Here is a 12540-nt window from a genome sequence, read left to right as displayed (position 1 = left end):
ATGACAATTCAGTACAGAATTCAATCAAAGAAGGTTGGGTAAAAGCCACGAATGCGTTTCATGTTTTCGGATAGTTTGGTACAAGTTATCAACACTAGGCTGTTCTTATCGTGAAAATGTGGAGTACACTGCAGATTCACAGACTTTGGATAGAGTTTTGAGTTCGCTTTATGCACAGATAAGCTAATCGAGACTGTACCATCAGTTTATAAAGTGGGATATGAACCACTATGTGCCTCCACCGGATATCGAACCCAAGAACCCTTAATTGCAAGGGTAAATCTTCCCAGCGAAGAAGCTGGGCCCTAATAATGTGATTCTAGTTGTTTTGATTAGTTAAGGGTGTAGATGTAGTATATCTTTCGTTTCACTTTGCACTTTAAAATTTCACTAAATCGACTTGCAGACACTTCCAAGTATACTTGTGAACGCATGTGTAGCAGTCTCAAAGGATACTAAGTTCGCTTTCTGAAAACTTATTTATAAGATAGAAAAGAGGCATATCGGAGGAGTTCTATTTCCTTTGTTCACACTTGACTGAACCCTCGAAGTAGCGGAGAGAATCTCCTTTGTCTGCGAGACGAAGAATAGTTGGACATTGAAATGAGACAGGCAATTATGCAGTTCCTTGACAATGCGCTCGTTAGTCAACATCAGAAGAAAGAGAAAGAGAGTTGTTACACCATTACACAGTTAACAGCTGGGATGTCGTCAGCGTAATTTTATTTTTCATACACATGTGCAACGTGAAGATGCAGTGAGAAACAAGTGTGGATCGTACATATAAAATAAAAAAAAGCACTTCCCAATTTACATTGAAGGTTTCGATAGTAAAGTGAATTGACTAAATATGCTTGTATGGGTGAGGTCGCCCCGGTTATTAGGAATGTCTAAGCCCCACGTCACATTAGAGAAACTACAATGAATTGCCAAGGTTTCCCACGAGCACTATTTCTATACGATTGAACAAACCTTACCCAAGTTCGAACCTTGGTAGATCCAGCTTCGTAGCGCTGTATGCTGAACACGGCGACCGGCGAATAAATTGCCCTAGAATTCATTTCCAGTTTCAAAAATGAATTCCTTTGTTACACTTTCCTTCTCTCGCGGATAAAGTGCTTTTTTTTCGTATTTTAGGTATCTGTATACTCGTATATTTCATTAAAATGTAGTAAAACATTATTGAAAATCATACTGTAAAGGATGCTTTTGCAAGGCAATCCTTTGCAATCTTAAAGTGATGTTGTAAAGACGATTGTGTTGAAAACAAAGCTGAACGTTAAAAATCCGATAATTTTATTTCAGTCTAAAGTCTTTAGTTTCCCCTCCCCTTCCCCTTTTCCCGTCTGTGAAAGGCGAGGAAGGAGAGATGGGAAGCAGGTACAAAAGGAACGGCAAATGAAGAACAATTGGTTGGTTTGGTTTGAATGAAAGAAAAAGAATGAGGACGTAAAATTCTGTAGCGGTGAGGAAGATCATTTGCGATCACTTTTGATTGATTGATTGATTGATTTAGTTTATTTTACTTTGCGTTTTCTGCCTCTTGGCTAATTTGCGAACATGGGGATGAGTGATGAAATGATGAAATTGATGAATGGACAACCAAGCCCGAGCGGGATTCGAACCCGGGACCCTTGGCGTCGCAGCGCGATGTGCTAACCACTCGGCCACAGGGTCCTGCTCGATCACTTTTGAGTATTTATTATAGAAACAGTATATAATGTGTTGGAACTCCCACTATCTGCCTCACAAACGTGCTGTCATTGTGCAAATACACAAATGCTTGCTTTCATTTTATACATAATTTATTTAGAGACTCGCCGTTATTTGCATTTTCAATTGCAGAGTATCCACATGAGATAATTAGTTGTGCAAGCACTCTTTAATTACATGTTAGTAAAGTTTTCTCCACTTTAAATTTAATGATAGGGCTTATTCTAGGTCCTCTAGGACAATTTGCCACACTGTGTTTGAGTGGTTAGAATAGCGCGATACGGAGCCGTGAATCGAAGTTCAAATCCTCGGTAAGGCATGGCTGAAAGGGGGAGCTCCTCACGCATTATTTTTCTACTTACATTTAGAACACGGAACCTCACCTGCCACATACTCCTTCCCATCTCTATCCTGTCCATTACTTGAGTACTGTCACAGGGATTTATTCAAAATCTTTATTTTTATGGGTATAGGTTTGTCTCAAGTCATAATTGATATAATTGATATTTTTAACAATAGATGTCAGGGGAATTCAGTTTTGTTTTATGTTTAATCTCGAACAAAGAGAGAGAGTGACGCTCAGTCAGTTCGCGAGACAATATGGCCGAGTGTGCGTGGTAGTTTCATTCCGTGCATCGCGTTGCAGTGCAGCAAGTTTGTATATACATGTAATCTTTTGTTTTAGTCAATATATCTTCGTTATTATCAGTGAGTGTCATTTGCAATCATCCGAGTCGAATCACCTTATGGAATATAATATGGTCCTCCACTCCAGAGGTATGGGTTTGTGACAGCGACACGCAGTAAGTACTATCGTTTTCTTTGGCGTGCATCGTACAATTAGACAGACCCATCTCGGCCCAACAGCCAAGCACATTTTGGTTCATCAGTGGCCACACACAAAATCATTTTGGTCCAGTGATCGGACTCAATCATTTTGGTCCTCCGGGCCGGATGTTTCAGCTACGTGGCATTCTGTTCAAGTTCAAGTTCAAGTGCTAGTGCAGTGCGGAAACAACAGTTTCTTACAGCAGCCATATTGCCAACAATGCAGCTCCATTGTCGTTCGCAGCAAAGGAATGTAAACAGCTAGACGATACTTTTCATGCATCATTTTCTTCACGACAACGGCGCAGGAGGTCGGTAAGTATATTTTACTTTGTCTGGCTCATTTCCTTGCATTTATTTCCTTTAACCTTTCGTGTTCTTCATAAAAATGAGTGAGAGCGAAGTGCAGCAGCGTCTCGTTAGACAACGAGGGACATTAAAAGGAAAAATCACTAGAATGGAAACTTTCGTCAATCAATTCAGTGAAAGTGAAGGAAACATTCAAGAAGTGCGTACTCGTTTCAATGCATTGTCTCGCATTTGGGTGGACATTGAGCAAGTGCAAGATCAGTTAGAAGCTGAAACTGGTTCATCGCAGGATGACGTCAGAGACGAATTGGAAACGGCGTACTACAAGTTGAGTGCCCGGATGCAAGCTTTATTATCGCAGCATGATAAGGTTCAAGCGGAGCATGATGCTGTCAACACATCGCATGTCACAGCAACCCGGCTCAAACTTCCTACAATAGAATTGCCAACGTTTGAGGGTGATTATCGGCACTGGTTGTCCTATGAAGACACTTTCACGTCTTTAATACACAATAACAAAGACATCGCTTCCATTCAGAAGTTTCAGTATCTACGTTCGTCGCTCAAGGGCGAAGCGTACAAGCTCATTCAGAACTTACCCATCACGGAGGCAAACTACGCAGTTGCCTGGAAGTTGTTAGTGAGTAGATATTCAAACAAGAAGCTAATCGCATCATCGTACATGCACGAAATATTGCACATCAAGGCAGTCAGCAAGGAAAGTGCTCAGGAATTGCGTTCCTTTGTGGGATGTGCGACAAGCAACTTGAATGCAGTAAATGCGCTTTACACAGATGTACCTTTGGCGGACATGTTACTCACTCAGCATTTTGTGTCTAAGCTAGATTCAGGAACTAGGAAAGCGTGGGAACTGCAAAATAGTGAAACAGATTTTGTCAGCATAGATGATTTCTTTTCGTTTTTGGAAAGACGATGTCAAGCGCTGGAAAGCATTCAGCCCACACCAAGTGATGTAAATAAACAATCGATCAAACCTCAGCATTACAATGTAAGATCAAACAAGGGTTTTTCGAAATCTTTCATTAGTACCACTAGTGCGAACTCTTGTTTCTTTTGTAAAGAGCCGCATGCTCTCTTTAGGTGTGCATCATTTATTGCCGCGACTAACAAACAGAAGTATGATTGTGTTAGAAGGAATAAACTCTGCACGAACTGCTTATCTCCAAATCACATACTGCGTCTTTGCAAGGCAGGTTCGTGTAAAAAATGTTCACGGAAGCATAACACATTGTTGCATAATGATAGTATATCAAGAACGTCATTTTCCAGCACAGAATGTACGGAAGAAGGCAAGAATGAAAATTCTCAAGCAACGCAAAATGAGAATCAAGATCAAACTCCACAAGCTTCTTATTGTGCACTCAAAGGGCATCATACATCACGCGTGTTACTTTCCACGGCAGTGGTAAAGGTCAAGAATCATGCAGGTCAATGGATATACTGTAGAGCCTTGCTAGACAGTGGATCCCAGAGCCACTTTGCGTCTGAAGAGTTGGTTCAGCGTCTCAAACTGAAGAAACATCCTCAGCATTTACCGATTCAAGGCATAAACAATGCGGAGTCACAAGCAAATTTCAAGGTGGATATTCAGTTGCAATCTAGAATAAGCACATGGCGTTCCAACATTGAATGCTCAATATTGCCGCGGCTCACAAGCAACTTACCTGCACATCGAGTTGACCGAGCATCAATCAAAATACCAAGACATGTAACATTGGCAGATCCGACATTTGATGTGCCAGCGAAGATAGATCTTTTGATAGGCACCCAGATCTTCTTCGAAATTCTCAAGCCTGATCGCATAACACGTTCAGCTGATTTGCCGATTCTACAAAACACTGAATTCGGATGGATAGTCGCAGGACGCATTCCACAACAATGCAGTGGCAACAATTCATCGATATCATGCTTCCTTCGAACGGAAGAAAGTCTCCACCTACAGCTTCAGCGATTTTGGGACCTTGAGGAGATATATACCAGGCATAGAACAAAGGAAGAAATGAGCTGTGAGCATCACTATTGTGAAAACACGGTGAGGGACGAAACAGGCAAATTCATCGTTAGACTTCCACTCAAGGAAAGTCGAGAAGCATTGGGCGATTCACTTCAACATGCCACCAAGAGATTTCTCCAAATAGAGAAAAGACTTGAGCATCAACCGGAACTAAGGATTCCTTACACAGAATTCATGAATGAATATGAACAGCTAGGTCACATGGTACCTGTAGGACAATTACCGATGTCTCATGACCACAGGGTAGCCTACTATTTGCCACATCACGCAGTAATCAAACCACAGAGTTCCACCACCAAGGTCCGTGTTGTTTTCGACGGATCGGCCAAAACCACAAGTGGCAAGAGCCTCAATGACATATTGATGGTCGGGCCCACCATACAACAAGATTTATTCTCCATCATGACAAGATTTCGCACACATCCTATAGCATTCACAGGAGATGTAGAGAAAATGTATAGAATAATTAAGGTGCAAAAAGATGACAATCCATTACAGCGAATATTGTGGAGAAGCTCCAACAAGCATCCAATTGAAGTTTTTGAGCTACGAACGCTTACATATGGCACAGCTTCGGCATCATTCCTAGCTACTAGATGCTTACAGCAACTGGCAGACAGCGAAATCAGCAGGCATCCTCGCATCAGTAGTATCATCAAGGAAGACATGTTAGTTGATGACGTAGTGAGCGGAGCACAAGACGTAGCTGAAGCATTGCAGATTCAGGCAGAATTAATTAACATTATGCAGCGTGGAGGATTTACTTTGCGTAAATGGTGTTCGAACAGCACGACAGTGCTAGAAGCAGTTCCACCAGCCATGCGTGAAATGAAGCTTTCAGTCGAATTTCACGATTCAGAAGTGAAGACTTTAGGCTTATCTTGGGATCCTATTGCAGATAAATTACTGATCAACAGCAAAGCTTCTGAAGTAGCGAATAACGTCGAAATATCAAGCACTAAACGACAGGTAGCATCAGTCGTTGCGTCAATATTTGACCCTTTAGGTCTCATCACTCCAATTGTTATTACATACAAATCATTTCTTCAACAATTGTGGACATGCAATGTTCAGTGGGATGAAGAACTTCCACAAGACTTGAATCAGAAATGGCAACAGTTGCGCAGACAACTCCCTGCAATTAAACACATTGAAGTCAATCGTTTTGTTCTAATTAATGGAACAGTTAGAAATATCCAGATACATGGATTTGCAGATGCATCTCAATATGCTTACGGTGCATGTTTGTATGTGCATTCAACTAACCATAAAGGCGAAACAGCAGTAAATCTACTTTGTGCTAAATCACGAGTAGCGCCAGTCAAGAAGGTGACATTACCTCGTCTTGAATTATGTGCATCATTACTCCTAGCAAGATTAGTCCACAAGGTATTACCAGTTTTACGTCTGAAGGTAGACGAGATACATCTCTGGTCGGACTCACAAATTGTATTGGCATGGTTAGCAGCACCATCCAACAGATGGAAAACCTTTGTAGCCAACCGGGTAGCAGAGATTCAAGACATTACGCAAAGCAGCGATTGGAAACATGTTCCTTCAGCAGATAACCCGGCAGACATAATCTCAAGAGGTATTGAACCCACTTCAATACAACATAGCCATTTATGGTGGCATGGGCCACATTGGTTAACAGATACAGAAGAGCATTGTCCACTTACGCAGCAGCCAAGGAAAGTAGAAATTCCGGAGGGAATAAGCATAACGGCAGTATCAATTTGCCAGAGTTCGCTTGAGCAAACAATCGAACGATTCTCCAAATTATCGAAATTAACTCGAGTGATAGCTTTCTGTCAGCGATTCATACATAACTGCAGAAAGTCCAACAAAGTAAAAGGAAGTCTTTCAACAAAGGAAATGCAATCAGCATTGCATACATGCATCAAGACTGTTCAGCTATCAAGCTACAAGTCTGAAATTCAAGATCTTCAACGGCACCAACAAGTTTCAGCCAACAGCACATTGAAGAGCCTGCACCCATTTTTGGACAGCAACAACCTTCTTCGCGTTGGAGGAAGACTCAAGAATAGCAATTTGACGTATGAAACAAAACATCAAATTATTCTACCTTCGAAAGGTCACCTGACACAGCTCATAATAGAAGCGGAACATTTGAGACAGCTTCATGCAGGATCACAGTTATTGTTGTCATCCCTCAGGCAACAATACTGGATTGTACGAGCAAGGCGTACAATCAAGCAAGTAATTCACAATTGCCTCGCTTGTTACAAGTTGAAGGCAACCACGGCCAAGCAACTCATGGGTCAACTTCCGTCACCTAGAGTCACACCGTCAAGACCATTTCTCAACTCTGGTGTAGACTATTGCGGACCTTTTCTATTTAAATCGCATTCGCCACGCAGCAAAGTTCATCGTAAATCATACGTGGCTTTATTCATTTGTCTAGCCACCAAGGCTATACATTTAGAGCTCGTCTCCGATCTCACCACAGACGCATTTATCGCAGCCCTGCGAAGATTTACATCTCGTAGAGGTAAATGTGCCAATCTGTACAGTGACAATGGCAAGAATTTCGTCGGGGCAAGAAACGAACTTAAAGAGCTACATAACTTATTTTCGTCACAGGAATTCGCACAAAATATTCATGAGTACGCGAGTTCTGAATCCTTCCAGTGGCATTTCATTCCACCTAACTCACCACATTTCGGAGGAATATGGGAGAGTGGAATACGCTGCATGAAGTATCATTTAGTTAGAGTAGTAGGAAAGTCAACATTGAATTTTGAGGAATTTGCAACTTTGCTCACCCAAATAGAAGCATGCCTAAATTCAAGGCCTCTGACTGTTTTATCCGACGATCCAGAAGATTTAAGTGCTCTCACTCCTGGACATTTTCTCATTGGTTCAGCCCTTAATTCCTTTCCCGAGCCAGACCTCACTGACCTCCCAGGAAATAGACTGTCCAGATGGCAGAGACTCCAAAGCTTTCATCAAAACATTTGGCAGCGATGGTCCAAGGAGTATTTAAACAGTCTTCAGCAACGTTCCAAGTGGACTAGCGTACAAGAAAACTTCAAACCAGGTTTGATAGTTGTCATCAAAGACGACCATTTACCTCCCCTATCGTGGAAATTGGGAAGAGTCACCAGCGTCCAGCCAGGAAGAGACGGCTTAGTTCGAGTGGCCACAGTGCATACAGCTTCAGGGATCTTCAAGAGATCGATTCACAGACTAGTTCCACTCCCTCAGTGCAATAAGGACGGAGATAAGTGAATTAAGTTGGTCAAACGTTGTTTGACCAAGAGGGGGGAATATGTCTCAAGTCATAATTGATATAATTGATATTTTTAACAATAGATGTCAGGGGAATTCAGTTTTGTTTTATGTTTAATCTCGAACAAAGAGAGAGAGTGACGCTCAGTCAGTTCGCGAGACAATATGGCCGAGTGTGCGTGGTAGTTTCATTCCGTGCATCGCGTTGCAGTGCAGCAAGTTTGTATATACATGTAATCTTTTGTTTTAGTCAATATATCTTCGTTATTATCAGTGAGTGTCATTTGCAATCATCCGAGTCGAATCACCTTATGGAATATAATATGGTCCTCCACTCCAGAGGTATGGGTTTGTGACAGCGACACGCAGTAAGTACTATCGTTTTCTTTGGCGTGCATCGTACAATTAGACAGACCCATCTCGGCCCAACAGCCAAGCACATTTTGGTTCATCAGTGGCCACACACAAAATCATTTTGGTCCAGTGATCGGACTCATTTGTATTTAAGGGTATGTAAGGATAATTTTATAGCCAAAAAACCATGAAATGAGCCTTCGTGAAATGTGTTGATGAAATTTGGGTGGGGGACTATTGGCTGTCTCGTTTGATTCGTAACCTTACGAGTTAGTTATCTCGCTTTCCAACCGCTCCTTCTTAATTGAAGTAGTGGTAACTGAAGAATTGGAGTAACTTAGGCCGATTTCTTACACAAGGGGTTCTAGATCAATGTACTAATAATAAAAGTCAGAGAAAAGGAAAGTAGTGCCTTAAGATAATAATAAATTAAGGAAAGATAAACCGGTGACTTTTCTCGTTTGCAGAAAACAGTCAACTCTTCATCAAGCGTCATGGTACATGGTGTATTCGAAAGTGACTCTTCATACCAATGTAGGAACACGGACATGTCAAATTTTAAAGGTTTGGTCACGTGTAAGCCATGCTCCTGTAAGCTGTAGTGCACTTCCGCTAAGTAGAGTTGTAGCAAAGAACAGTATCATATATTCGTTGCGTAACGCGTAGTGTGGCAGTCTTTATATATTGTTAACATAGTGCTAGAACAGTAGCTACTAACTACTCTACTTGCTCGTAAAGTAACGAGCAAAAGCGGAATTTACGGATGTGAGATGTAGTTTCCTTCACGTAACGCGAAGAACCTGGTGTCTAATAGACTGAGGCTAGAATTTTACATTGACCCGTACAGAAGTGTTACTTTTTTTATGTACTCTTATGAACGTACTTTATGGAACTGCACAGAGTACCCAAGAGGAAAGGAGAAAATCTGAAGAAAATGACGTCAGACCAGAAATGCTGAAATAGGAAAATGTTATTTTTTCTCCATTAGATATACACGGAAATCTAATCGCCGTATTAGTTTGGGCGTCCCCGATGGCGTAGTAGTAACGTCGTGACTTTGTAATCAAGAGGTCCCAGGTTCTATCACCAGCGAAACCACATAGTGGTTCGAGTCCACTTCCTTGCGAGTGGGCCTCCTCGATGGTGCAATGGTAGCGTCGTCGCCTTGTAATCAAGGGGTCCTCGATATTTGGGGTTGTTCGGTTCCCACTTTAAACTGTAGGCCCAGTCCCGATTAACCTTACTTAAAACACCAAATCAATCAATCTTGTGAGTGGCTCTTCATCAATTTAATCATATCATCACCCAAATCTCATCGTCGCGATTAGCCAGAACGTGGCAGAATAGTAAGGTAAAATAAACCAAATCGATCAATAAATAAAAGCACCTGTCACGTGAGGGTAAAACAACATACTCTCTAGAACAGGGTTTCTCAAACTTACCACTAAACGAATATTCATATTTTCATCGAACCACGAAGTAATGCTAGGGGTTTTCAATGCTAACGTGGAAATTACATTATTATATTGCCTAATACTAGTAACTAATAATTATACAATTACGGAAACTGTAGTTAGATTACCTCCTTTTTATGATATTAAAATAAGAGATTACTATAATGATGTATTAATAGTGAGGTAAGGATATTTTACAATAATTTTCTGTTTTTCTACCAAGCTCCCGTACCAGTACTGGTACGCATAACTAACTTTGAGAAACTTTGCTCTAGAATAAACCGGGAGTTAATTTTTCAATAGTCAAGCCCATGATAAAGTGTATCTCTTTACTTTCCAATATTCAAGCCCATGATAAACTGTATCTCGTTTCCTTAAATCTACCACCTACACAGCGTGTCCGTTGAACCGTGCAAACTGCGGGCTGTCACCGCGAGTCAGTGCGTACGGTGTTGCTACGTTCCACGTACATCTTTACTCCGTTGAATAAAAATCTGTATAAAATCGGTTTCACAATTTGAATTGACAATGGCAATGAATTTTTAAAACAAATACAAATAGCGTCAAAGCAAGACCAATATTGTTTTTGTAGGACTACCCAATACTAAGAAAAAGTTGTTTCGCAAAATTGATAAGAACGTTTTTTTTTGACAAATTTTAAAAATCTGAAAATGAAGAGTTATGTTTAAAACCTTTCTGCCTGCACCATACTAAAATTTCATCACGATCGAACAGTCCGTTTTTTATTTATAGAATTTCAAAGAGAGCGATCGTTTGGAAAACTAAAAAAAATGCACCTTTTTGCTCTTACCACCATAACAAATATATGACATACTCGAAAAAAAAAAAGGTTGGCATAGATTAACGCAGAATTGAATAAACTAAATTTTGATGTAACTCGTTTTTATGTAGGTCTATAGGTTAATTTTTAATTGAAGTCCAAACTAGAGTATGTGCAATTTTTAAGCCGACAGTAGCCCTAACAGGCAATCGTATTATGTAACAAATTGGAGAATTGCGCTTCAGTGGAAAACTGAGAGATCAGTACTTTTGTCAAAACGCACCCTCGCTACATTTGTATAGCAATGCGTGTCAGTATGTTCTTTTTTCGTTTATTTTGTAAAGGTTTCAATCCAAATACAGCAATTTTCATATGTTCTTTTAAATACAACAGATGTATGGTTCTGATAGAACCAGCCCAAAACTTAGTTTTGTTTCCTGGAAGAAGTGTTCTTCCTTCTTGGCCAGGCTTTATTCTTTTGATTTCTAATATTAAAGTGATAATTTCTCTGAATCTTGGTCGTTTCTATATTTTGGTGGAACTTACACACTTCATAGCCTATATTCCGTACAAACATATTGCATCGTTTTCCGGAACAGTTACAGATACCCAATGCAGCCCCCAAGTGGAGCTGTGCCAAGATAGCTGCAAGAGTTTTCCGACAATATGCGAGATGGCTTCCTCTATTCTTCCCCCTTTAATGGCCATATTGGACACAATATACCACTGCGTTCACATTTTATCTTCGCTGGTAAAAATCCCAGCTATTGAAAGCACCTACAGGTAATCTTAACTGCAAATAGTTAAAGCTTTTGTTTCAAGTTCACTTTTATCCTCATCTAGGCTACGCCGAACTGGACCTACAGTTTAAAGTGAAAACCGAATCACTGTACAACCTGCGTTAACCTGAAATCTGACCTTCGACCCCGTGATTACAAGGCGCGCCATCCAGATAGCCCGTGCAAATATTTAAAATGTGGTGTACTAATGAAAGTCTGTGGTGGTCTGATCCACACAATTAGCAGCCCATGTTCCAGTATCTTATAGCCGCCTCGGTGGCCGAGCGTATTGGATGATCGACGATTTTCACTAATATTTTGAACATTTTATATATAAAAAGGGGGACTTTATTTACCATCATTTCTATGGCTGATAGGAGCTATATGCAACCCAACCATCTTCATTGCCGATTGGGTTGCATAACGCGTAGGATGTGATGCTTAATATGTATATCTTTGCTTGATTTGAGGTATATAATTTATTATTATTTGGGTTATTTTATGTCGTTTTAGCATGCATAACTGTTGGCCCCGTATATATAGAATGAAATAAAAGGTTTGAATAGTAAGTAATTACCGTATTACCAATAAATATATTGTCATATAACGCTGAGGCAAACATGATTATTATGATGATTAGAGCCCGGAAGTTCTGGCATTTATTTTCGTTAAAATAGGCAGGCAAAAAGGCATTTATAATGTGGAAAATAGGCACTAAAAATGAAAAAAAGGCAAAATAAACCGAAAAAAGGCACATTTGGAAGTCGCTTACTTCTATCTATAATTTCTTGCAAAATATTAAAATCTACATTGGGAAGACCATTTCAATTGATTGCACATAACTACAAGGTGTTTTTTTTTTTTTTAAGTTCTCAACATTCATTGATAGTCGTCTTGTGAGAGAGAATGTTTTTCATAATAGAAAATGATCTTTGTACTTCGACAGAAGTTATTGGAGCATACATAAAACAAGCTAATGTAGCTGGACTCATTTTGGAAACAGCATTTTCACCTTTAAGAATATCACAAATTGTT

General features: G+C 40.2%; 1 protein-coding gene across 14 annotated transcripts in view; it reads left to right on the top strand.

The window, feature by feature from the left end:
• Positions 1-12540, top strand: part of ATP8A (ATPase phospholipid transporting 8A1) — a 293688-nt gene that overhangs the window by 45881 nt on the left and 235267 nt on the right. For 9 of the 14 annotated variants that reach the window (XM_083119287.1, XM_083119286.1, XM_083119285.1 and 6 more), the window contains exon 3: positions 8959-9055. The exons of the other annotated variants lie outside the window; for them this stretch is intronic. In XM_083119287.1, coding sequence (XP_082975413.1) covers positions 8959-9055 — 97 coding nt within the window. The remainder of the gene's footprint in view (positions 1-8958; positions 9056-12540) is intronic. 14 annotated transcript variants of the gene reach the window in all.

The sequence above is a fragment of the Lepisma saccharinum genome, chromosome 3 (assembly GCF_977018435.1).
Source record: "Lepisma saccharinum chromosome 3, izLepSacc3.1, whole genome shotgun sequence".
NCBI lineage: Eukaryota > Metazoa > Arthropoda > Insecta > Zygentoma > Lepismatidae > Lepisma > Lepisma saccharinum.
This window is presented reverse-complemented; position numbering and strand designations above follow the sequence as displayed.